The sequence below is a fragment of the Abrus precatorius genome, unplaced genomic scaffold (genome assembly GCF_003935025.1).
Source record: "Abrus precatorius isolate BTA unplaced genomic scaffold, Abrus_2018 Scaffold2, whole genome shotgun sequence".
NCBI lineage: Eukaryota > Viridiplantae > Streptophyta > Magnoliopsida > Fabales > Fabaceae > Abrus > Abrus precatorius.
The window spans coordinates 34,763,152-34,774,822 of record NW_020874362.1 but is presented as its reverse complement, the minus strand read 5'-3'; the positions used below and the strand labels follow the sequence as shown (position 1 = coordinate 34,774,822).

At 28.8% G+C, this 11,671-nt stretch overlaps 1 protein-coding gene across 1 annotated transcript; it reads right to left on the bottom strand.

The window, feature by feature from the left end:
• Positions 1-2,026: 2,026 nt before the first annotated feature.
• On the bottom strand, positions 2,027-6,847 carry LOC113858457 (protein TRANSPORT INHIBITOR RESPONSE 1-like). The gene is made up of 4 exons (XM_027491119.1): positions 6,239-6,847; positions 4,489-4,978; positions 3,196-3,993; positions 2,027-2,718 (listed from the first exon to the last, which is right to left on the bottom strand). Exons 1-3 carry the CDS (start codon positions 6,754-6,756, stop codon positions 3,238-3,240), a joined length of 1,764 nt encoding a protein of 587 aa, XP_027346920.1. The 5' UTR covers positions 6,757-6,847; the 3' UTR covers positions 2,027-2,718; positions 3,196-3,237.
• Positions 6,848-11,671: the final 4,824 nt, after the last annotated feature.

Sequence of the window (11,671 nt, the reverse complement as noted above, 5' to 3'; positions counted from 1 at the left end):
ACTTATGCTTCATTTCTTGGATGAATGAGACAATCCTCTTTTCTCATTAAATTCTTCTGTAAATTATACACTCCTCTTTTCAAAGTCCAAACACAATGTATATTATTCTGTGTCTTTTCCTTTTCTCAAATTATTTATTTGTTGCAGGAAAATGTTTATACATTATTTGATGATCAATATTTTCAATTTTTAAAGAATATATCTGATCTTAATGTTTGCTAAGAGTATTTATTATGGTTTTTTTTATAAGATTTTTTGTAAATTATTTCTTATAAAAATAATTTTAATAAAGATAAAATAAGCAATTAAAGGAAAAGAAAGTAGAATAATAAATTTTGATAATTTTAAGGGTAATTTAAAAAAAATTGTTCATAAAGTTAATAATATTAATATAATTAACTATATTTCTTTTTTTTTTTTTAATATATGCGACATTCTAGATGACATTAACCAATATATTACATAGTTTTATTAAATATATAAAAAGTATGTTATATTTAAGGCTAAAGATATTACTTGTCAAGTAACCATTGAATGTAGATCTTTTCGTGTGATCAATGCTGAGACACTAACAGTGAATTAAATGGCCCAGTACCATTAAATATAAATTTCAATGAAATAATCATTGTGTTTCGTGTTCCATGGCTGCCCTGCTTCTCTTAGGTATCTTCATCACTTTATTTGTTATGAGGGGCCATGTCATATGAATCTCACTTCCCCTTAGTATTTAAATATTAATGGAGCTAGGGAAATAATAATTTCACCTTTTTTTTTTGTCTAAATAATTTCACCTTTCTAGATAACACGAGTGAATTCATATTAACAAAACAAGGAAAAAAAAGCCCCACATATAGCCCAAGCCTGGCAACATGAACTATGGGCCCAATTTGGTCTTTCATGCGTGTTTATTTTGACAAATGGGCCATGGCCATTCTTAGGCTTACGATTCAGATTCATTTTGGGAACCATAATGTTTAAATTTGAAATGAACTTTAGTAGTAAAGAAGAATATTATCGGCATAGTTGGAAGTGGATGAGCTTTGCAGGTGGGAAAATTTTGGGAACCATAACGCATACCTTCAAAATTCAAATTTTCGTGAGAGTCTTATTCTTTGAAAATTTTCGTCACTAAATGCCTTACAAAATTCAATAATTGAATCCATAGACACTAAAATGGAACTTATCCTTTATCCTCAATGAAACGATTCACCAGATCTGTTCCAAATCAATGATCCACAGCGACAACTCATGTATAATTCCCACCAAAAAAAAGCAAGCACGTTCAAGGTTCACCTTAAGTAGTTCCAGAATTCCCCTGTTGCAACTACCGAGGACATCAAAATTACCATTGTTTTTTTATTATTTGCATATATTGTATGGATTTTTTACTAAATACACGTGCATGTAACATAAGGTTTTCAACAATTAATGATGTACGAATAGTAATACTTTTTAAGATTAATGATATGTCTATACTGTACTCATACATTTATTATATAATTATCTTGGAATCAAAACTTATTTTTTTTAAAAATATATATATTTTAATGTGTGTGTATATATATATTCTCTATGAATACCTAATAAAACACTTCATAACTTGAAAAAAAAACATTTTTATTTAAATTGAAATTACAAAGCATTTCTAATAAAATTTTCAGAAATCAAATATGATGACGATGACAAACTAATATAAGGAACAACTATATTAAAAGAAATCAGGAAAAAAAAATCATTTTTAATCTTTAAATTTTTAAAATTTTGTGAAAAATTATTATATTTATGCATTGTTTCCCTATCCATGCAACATAATCGGATTGAATTCAATAACACAAGGACGATACCAAAAAAAAAAGGCAGAAAAAAGAATTTAGTTAGACAATGGACAGAATTTCTTCACTAGTGCTTTCCAGGAAAAAGTAAATTCAAGGTATTTTTTCTCTTTTTTTTCTTTTGGGAGCATATCAAGCTCTTCGACTGTTTATTGTACTAGGACTCGTATGCTTTGATCGTGACACTAAGCTAAATCAACCTTGGCCAGTAGTAAATTATCGATATTTCACAAAATCATTTGATTATCACAGTCTAAAGAATTTGATCTGCATATCAATAAAAATTGCTGCTACAATTTATCCAATCAAGCATGAATTTTGTTTCTAATCTAATTTATTTCCATGATTTCCGCCATTATCCGAAGGGGAATGCTGTCTTTTCCTGAGTAGATATTTCAATCAGCAACAAAATGTCTTCAGTAAGCAGCAAAAGGCCATAGATAAGCAAAGACCTGGCTTTGCAAATGCGCACCCATCAAATTCGTTCTGCCATGATCCTCTGGATGTATAGAACTTTATGTCTGCAATCAATACCAGATTTTTCATAATATGGATATTGGAGACAATGATTGCTCAGCAACTTATCACTTTTTGCTCATCTTCAATGAACAGTTGCATTATTTCCCTTGGTGGGTCCAGCTAGACTCATGAAGGCAAATATTGCAATTATAAGATGTCAAAAAAAGCTGGTTTTGTTGTGTGTCTCTGGCCTTTCCTTAACCCTGGCATTGATGTACCAAGATAACAATCAATGGCATGGTTTCAAGCATTGGCAACATGATTGAAGTTTGACTCTTGCAGAATCCCCCTTTCCTCCTTCCACCTACCATATTATTGAGTCTTGATTATCAGTATGGGTTTTGCCATCTGTGGAAGCAACCAAAGGCTGTACAACAAAATCATTGAACATGGGTATGAGTAGAAATTACAAATTTCAACAGGACTGATAGCAACGTTTGGTTCAGCTTATATCTAAAGAAATAATAGCTTATTTTTCAATATCTCTCATATAGCTGAAACAAATAAACAATTATTCTCTAAAATAATTTGAAACAAACATGCACCGAGTCATGAAAGAGAAATATATTAAGGTTCCAAATTCCAATCTAGCCAGCATAGAAATTTTAGGAGTAAATGCTACCACTTTTAGATAGATTAGCTTAGGTGTGATCATACAAAACTAGTAAATTATGCAGTTGGGAAAGCAACATTGCATGACAAACACTATCAATTAACTAAGAAGTCAGAACCATGTATCTATACACTGAAGAAAAAAAAAAGCTCTAATCACTTCCCATTCTAAGTCATGCATGTTTCAATGTGATGCATGGCTATCTATCTGGGTGTGTGAGAGAGAGATTACCAAGAACATTTTGAGCTTCAAAGTAGGAGTAGAGATAGCATTTCAGAGAGTGAGAACAAATGGAGGAGCATCCCTTCTTGGTCCAACAACAGAACGATAAACATAAACTTTTTCAGCCTGACTATCATCAGCTCCTTCTTCCTTTATTACTTCAACATTCAATCTAGGCATTTCTTTTGCCAACAATCTACAGCCATTCATTGTCACTCTGCAGGCTGACATCCACAGTGACCTCATTGACTCATACTTCTCCAAACCTGAAAGAAGTGCTGCATTGCCAAATGGGCAGTCCCTTATCTCGAGTTTTCTCAGCTTTGGACAGCCTTCAAGCACACACTGCATGCCCCAATCACTGCTTCCAGCAAAAGCCACTGAAAGAGTTTCCAAGTTTTTGGCATACCTCCCGATGTACTCAAACGTTAGGTCAGTCAGATGACCCGATACTGCAAGCCTCTGGAGTTTAGTGCAAGTCTTAACAACTGCTCCAAAAGCCTCATCCATAGAATCATGTGTCAAGTAATCTGGCTGACGAGGGTTCATGATGCACAGTCTGAAATGAGTAAAGTCAGGGCAGTTTTGCACAACAGTAGCAACAGCAGCATTGGTCATCTGACGGCAAAAGTAGAGAACATAGTGAAGTCTCCGGCATCCTTGGGAGACTGCAATAAACCCTGATTCAGTGACCCCATGAGCAACGCCCTCATCAAAGGGATCTTCTGGAAAAACGCGCAGTTCCTCAAGCAATGGACAATGTGATCCAACAGCTTCTAGCCCCTTGTCTTCGACTGTGTCCAGAACCTGTATCAGTTATTTAATCAGTAAGGCATATGTTCCAATTATTTTCACTAGCAGGCACAGGAAACCATCAACTAGGATAACCACAGCCACACTAAAATCAATGCACATATTGCACAATCTTTTGGTTGTATTTATGTGCATATGATAGAGATGAAAGATAGAAAAGGATAAATATCAAAGCTTACTATGCAAAAACAGGATAAAATATTTGACAAATATCTTGGAAGTTAGAACTATCAATGGCAATTCATTTTAAGAAGTTAAATATAAATGGTTCCACAAAATACTATCATAAATTTAGGGAGAGAAAGCAAACATTCTGTTGTCTTGATTTTGGTCATGGATGGTAACTAACTATGTGGGATTGAGATTATTTTCAATTCTAGCTAATGCGTGAATAAAAACTGAGAAGAAAATGATGGTATGTGGGTTTCTGTTTGTGAAAACTTCAAAATCAATGAAACCATAAATAAATAACACAATAAAAAGCCATACCCAGAGGCGCTTAAGCTTAGGACAGTGAACGAGAAGCTTAGCAAGATCATCACTATCAAGAGGAGCATAGCTAAAATTCAAGAAGGATAGATTTGTGCAAGCAGAGTACAGAACTGGGAGATATTGTGTAGCCTCCCATAAACCCGAAAGCGTGTGAAGATTTTTACAATTATTGAATGCACTTTCAAGATCTGAGTACTGCTGTGCTGTCAGCTCTTGCGAAAATGAACCAGTACCAAGCTCACCCAACTGGGGAGCACGAATAAGTAGCCTTTGTAACTGTTCCAGTGTTACACTTTTATTAACCTTCAAAGTTTTTAACGATTTGCACCTACTAACAAGTTTCTCAAGTGCATCAAAATTTACATCATTGTGCAGGTTGGCAAAGTTCATTACTTCCAATGATGTGAAGCTTTCAGGGAAACAACTCAACCAATTGCCACTTTTATCCTCAATACCGTTCTCTTGTATGTCAAGCTCAGTTAAATTCCTGCATCCAAGTAGAATGCAGCTTATTTATTGGTCAAATGAAAGATTAAGCAAAGAACTCCATCATAATGGGAATAATACCTATTTTCCAGTTACCCAACATGATGCTACCATGAGTTGAGATTTTGAGATCAATAAGAAAGATTATAAATCTACCAAAAAGGTATAGTTTTAATTATGGTAATCAACAGTTTTCACTGTTTATGCTTTCAGCTATAAATTTGTTTAACTTGTAGAAGATCCTATGCCAAAGCATATTATATTTATGGTTAAACATCTAAACACATAAATTGAAGGCTACGCTTTTACATCATAATATAAGTATGTAGGTGTGAGAAAATTCAAATTTGAAGGAATGTTTATCATTCCCCAATATTTTAGTGAATTCCAATAAACCAATCTAAGAATTAAGGGAAATTCTCATTCTCACACATGCATCATAGAATTGCTCACAGTGAAATAGTCATATCAACTTTTCTCCATCCAAAAGAATAAGAAGCATCTCAGGCATACAACCAATCTTAGCTAAGTCTATCCTCATACTGAGCAGCACAAGTAAGAAGACCACCTTCTAAAGAAATAAAAGTCCATTGATTCCCTGGGTCTTAGCTGTTTTTTTTTTTATAAGGAATATTACCGTGTTCCCACTCATTTGATGCTCAAATGTTAATTTCGTCATACAGAAAAGAAGTGGCCCTCATATAAAAACAGTTCTGTAGTGGGATTCTGTTTCCAAACAAAATTCACAAACGTATCGCCAACAAGAAATTGTAACAAAGCACATCAGGTGAAAATGGTAAAAAGCAAGGCACTGAAAAAACCTAGAAAATGAATCAATAAATGGCGACATAAAACTTGAAGGTCAAAACTCAAAACGGAGAGTAAATAGCCATAATAGCTTTACTTGTAATCTGAATTGTTTAAAAGAGACAATTTAAACAAGAGAATCAAATTTAAAATTGTTAAAAAGTAAACACAACTGTATTACATCATCCAAAAGTTAAAAAGCAAAGATCTCATATCAAAACAGTAATATCACCAAATTGATAGAAAGTGAGAAGAAAAAAAAAGCACACCCATCAGCAGAAAACATGCAAACTCCACCGGTGATTCATTACAACAACACCATTCTCTCCATCTCTCACACCAATCAAACCATGCACAAAGTAAAATCCTTAAAACAAAAATAACAATTTTATTTTTATATTTTCCAGATTGAACAAAAGATTTCACTTTGAACTCCAAAACAAACAATTCTTACTTGCAATTAGTGGCAATTGCAGCCAACCCATCAGTGCTGAATCCATCACAACTGAGAAGGGAAAGGGATTTAAAATTGGGAAAGGAAAGAGCCAAAAACTCCAAGCTTTCATCAGTAACAGCCATCCTCTTAAGCCTCAACTCCTCAAGCAAAGGGTACTTCTCAGCAAACACCACAAGCCATGAATGAATATCAGCACCCCAATTAGCAGGAACCAAGTTGAAATCAGAGAAACGAGGCTTCCCTTTAAGAGTAACACTGCGTATGTTTGGGAACCTACGTGTCAAGATCTCAGGAGACACAGAATAACAGTTCCCTATGAACACATTCCTTCTTGACCATCTCTCAGCGTTGTACCACTCCTTACACACCAAAGAAACGGAACTTCTATCTTTGCGTGATTTCAACATGCCAAGAACTCGTTCCAACACTTCATCAGGAAAAGATGAAGCTCTGTTCATGATGTTTGATTCTGAATATTCCTTCTTTCTCCTCTTGCACTCCATGGGCATGGCCATGCTCAAACCAAATGGAAAGAGGAACAGACTTTGGAATACCCTTGTGAATGAAGAATGAGATTTGAAAGGAACAAAGGTTGCTAAATCATGGTAAAGTGACAAGCTCTGAAACTGGGAGATGGCAGAAAAGAGTGTGGCCCACCAAATGGATGATAGGCCTATCCTATCCCATGTCTATGATTTGGCCACGTTGCCCCATTTCAGATTTAGATGCTTCTTCTAAATTTTATGCTCTTTGGTAGTTGTTACAACAAGCAATTTTGGATTCTTTTTTAACCTTTTTACTTTAACGGTCTAATTTCTTTATTAAAATATTAAATAACTTTCATTTTTTACTTTATCATCGTAAAAATAAATTATATTGTTTACTAATTAAATATTTTTTAATACTCAATTTTCAGGTAATTATTGTAATTTTTTTAATGATAGACAAGTTATAAATGTACGACATTGTAAAACTTTTTTATAATAGTATTATAATTTAATTAAAATTATATTAAATAATATTTTTTTGTTAAGCCTAAATAATATATTTATTTGAGTTCAATAATATATTTTTAAATTAAAATAAATTATTGATTTTATTTTTAAAACTTTTATTTAGTTTAATTTTTCTTTTAACTTTATTTTATAACTTTAGTATATTTATCGTAACTCAATATTTCAATAAATTTTAATAAAAAAATTATATATCAAAACTTTGAATATTAATTCTTTTTAATAGAATAAAGATTAAAAAAAATGAATGAAATTATTTAATTTTGATATATTATCGATGTAAATTTTTTACAATATTAATTATTTAAAATTATTATAAATATCATTTAATAAAATGTTTCAACAAAATAATAATTGATGATTTAATAAAAATAGTGTAATTTAATTAAATTTATATCTGTATGTATGAAAGTGAATTTTTTAATATAATTAAAAAATAATATTATTTTAACACTCAAGTTTAGTGTATATATCAAATATATTATATAATTATAATATAATTTTTTTTAATTTGTATTTGAATATAATTAATTATTATTTTTAAAATTTTTTTTGTACCATTGGAAAAGTTGTTCGTGTACTGTATAATTATAATAAATATTAAATTAAATATTTAAATATATTTTATAATTATTTTAAGTTTCACAAATTTATAAACTAAAAATTATGTAGTAATAATAAAAATAATAATTTTAATATATGATAAAATTTAAAATTATTTAAAATTATAAAATTAATTTATAAACATTTAAATTATAGATTTAATTTGAATTAAAAATTAAATATTTAATGAATTAAAAGTTACATAAAATAAATCATTTAATAGAAGATATTCTCTTTTGAGATTTCTTTAATAATATCTTTATTTTTAAAATAAAAATCCATAAATTACATAGAGATAAATAATTATTTGCTAAATTCATGTAGATTATAATCGATATGTTATTTTTATAAAAATAATATATTTATTAAATAAACTGATATAACTGCCGACTCATGTCATTTCAGATTTAAATAAAGCAAAATACAATAGTGAAATTTTGTTCATAACGATTTAAGACATGGATGGGACGTCTCAGAGAAGTGTATAATTTTACCGGCAGCCATTGTCCTTTCTATTCTTAGCTCGGATTTAAATCTTTTATAGCAAACAAATATATAAAATGAAAAAAAAAAAGCTTGTATTATTTATTTAAAAATAATTAGTTTTTTTATGATTTTACTTCTGATTTTTTTTTTCAATAATAATTTAAGCAGAATATTTTTAGAAGTTAATGTTTTAAACATTAGACTGAATTGATTAATTAAACTGATTTGTTTATTATTTATTTTAATTTTAATTTGAATATTATTCCATTTAATTATATTTTTTAACAATTTAATGAATTTATAATTTTAAAAATATATCACTTTAATCTTCATCTAATTTATAAAATATTATCGGGATATCTTGCATGCTAAAGTAATTTTCTTACACCAAACTTACGCATGGTGTGAAAATTATAATTATTAGAGAAATTGTATTATCTATTTTTTTGAAAATAGAAAATTCCTGAAGTGAATGGGTGGTTGGTGCACAGTAAGAGTAAGAAGAGGAGAAATAACATTATTGTAACCATAAACTAAATATTTATACCGATATACGAGAAGCAGATATATTCATCGATGTATCAAGTTGTAGGATGTGTGGGACACATTTATCATTTTAATTATTTAATAACTCAATTGAATTGTCATTCTCATCTCTTGTTATAATTTAATAACAACATTTTTATGACTCAAAACAATAATATTAGTTATTTTTTAAAATGCAACATAAAAAAATAAAAATAAAAATTATGTATTTAATATTGAAACAAAAATTATTTGCTATTTAGTTATAAGAAAGTAACTAATAAGAAAATAAAGATTGTCACTCGTTATCATTTTTTAAGGTGTTGAAGTTGATGATAAAGGAGATTATCATTATCCAGTGAAATTTTTTATGAAAGAGTATTAAGGTTGGATCTAAAATTTTCTGAGTGAAATGGAAAACGGTTTGTAAATTGCAGAAGAATGGTGACTTGGACATTAGGAATGTGTAGTGGTTTAACTGGACGCTTCTCAATAAATGGTTATGGTAAAGTGTTAATTGTTCTAATTCATTGTGAGTTTGGGTATTGAAAACTAGGTATGATAGATTAACTTATTCTATTTAATATCCATTAATACATAACAAATGATCTTTGTGGTGACGTGATTTGTTAGAGGTTATTTATAAAAGAAATTTATGGTTGGATGAAAAGTTAGATAGGAGTGTGGGTGCAAGTTCGCACACCTTTTTTTGGAGAGATAAATAGGTAGAGTTTGTGGTGGTGAAGAATGTTGAATCTTGTATATTAAAAAATGATTTTCATGATGTTAGTTGGCATAGAGGACTCTTTTAACATGAGATCTCAAGTTTTGATATTTTGTTGGAGCTTGTTAATAGAGTTTCTATTAAAGTGTTACAAAAAGATAAATTGGTATAAAGGGCGAATTTGCGTATTTATGACTATTTAAACTTTTGGGTGGTCATAATAGTGTAAATCAGTATACGGCTGATACCTTGTAAAGGCTATGGACAGGAAAAGTTCTGCTTAAGTGTCTAGTATTTTCTTGACAATTGCTATTAAATACACTTTCTTGTAAAAGTCTATTGATTGATCATGGTATTTAAATTAATGATATAACTTGTTATTTTTGTCATAATTTGGAATAACTTCAAAGTCATTTATTTTTAACGTACTCAGTTTCATCTCAAATCTAGTACTTTACTACATGGTGACTTGGAGTCTCGTTGGTTTTGCCTTTAAATTTATTAACTCACTTGCTTGCTTAGATTAACGTTAGTCATAGTAAAAGAGAAGAAATATGTTTATTAAATATTTAAGTAAGTATAATATATTATTTGTGGTTACATATAATAGAATAATATTTTTTAATGGTGTTTTGGATGAGGGAAGTCTTAGATTCTATTATTTTGAGGTCTTTGAAGTGGCTATCACTTGTTAGTAAGAGAGAAGTTATTTTGTTACCTAATTAGTATCTAAACACACAAAATTATATCCATTTCAGCTTAATATAAATATGTTTTTATCTTTTTATTTTTTTATGTAAGTATTGATTTTTTTTTCTCTATGTATATAAATTTTGAGTTCTGATAAAATATGTTTTACTTATAAAAAAAATAAAAAATAAAAATTATATCCTATGTTCCTACTGGTGACAAAAGCCATCTAATTATAAAATATAATTAAAATAAAAACAAGTATTCAATCATTCCAAGTAAAATTTTTATTTTATCTCTATTAATCTTTTATTTTACTCTTTTTACAAGTTAATACATTGAACTTTAACTTTATCTCAATTATTTATATTTAATTTTTTAATAAATACATATATTAACTTTAATTTCGTCTCAATCAATACTCAAACTTTATATTTTTATAAATGACCACTTCTATTAATTTAAAAAGGATTTATTAATAAAAATCATCAACTTTTTATTTAACCTAATACTTGTTAATGCATTAGTTTTATTTTTATAAAGTACTTTTTCAAACATTAAAGCATAATAAAAGAGAGAAATAAAAAAAGACTTGATTAATAAAGTACTTTTTCAAACATTGAACATAATACTTGTTCATGCATTAGTTTTATTTCATTATTTTTGAATGTTTAAAATAAATTGCGACAAAAGAAAAGACTAACTAATGTTAAAATTTAAAGTACATAATCAGTTAAACATTTTTTATTAATAATCAAATTCTAACTAAAATAAAGGTGTATCTTATTATTATTTATTTATTAAAAATCTTGATTATGTTTTTCAGTGGCTGAATTTGTTCCGTATCTAATTCTAAAGCTATGCCACAGACACGAGGCAGTAATTAATTATGACAAATATGTTTGATTGATTGATTGCTTGTGTTCGCTTCCCAAACAGATGTCTGCTGTGTTTCTAATTTGAGTAAGAAATAACTTTTACAGATGGGCTGTACCTCGCCAAAATCAAGGTCTTCTTTTTAATAATTTTTTAATTATCAAATGAGATTAATGACAACTTTTTATAGTTTAAATTAGGATATTTAATGTATTTTAATTGTTTTTTAATACAAGTTGAATGCTCATATCTTCTATATATCTTTTTTATTAGGCACATTTTATTTGATTTTAAAGTAAGATAGTTAAAAATTATATTTTTATATTTTAAATATTTTTTAAACATATTCATAAAGCATTTCGAATTCATAAGTTTTATGAATTGCATTGTATTAAAAAGAGAGTTATAATACTAGAAAAAAAAAAAAAAGAGTTATAATATTTTTTTACAACAATATGAATAAGTTTAAAGAAAATAAATACATAACCATCCTATTTATTTTAACATGCATGG

Coding starts and splice junctions, on each gene's coding strand:
- LOC113858457 (XM_027491119.1), bottom strand. CDS start 6,756: ATGGCCATGCCCATGGAGTGCAAGAGGAGAAAGAAGGAATATTCAGAA. Junction 4,979..6,238: donor GCAATTGCCACTAATTGCAA/GTAAGAATTGTT, acceptor ACTTGGATGCAG/GAATTTAACTGAGCTTGACA. Junction 3,994..4,488: donor CTAAGCTTAAGCGCCTCTGG/GTATGGCTTTTT, acceptor TAACTGATACAG/GTTCTGGACACAGTCGAAGA.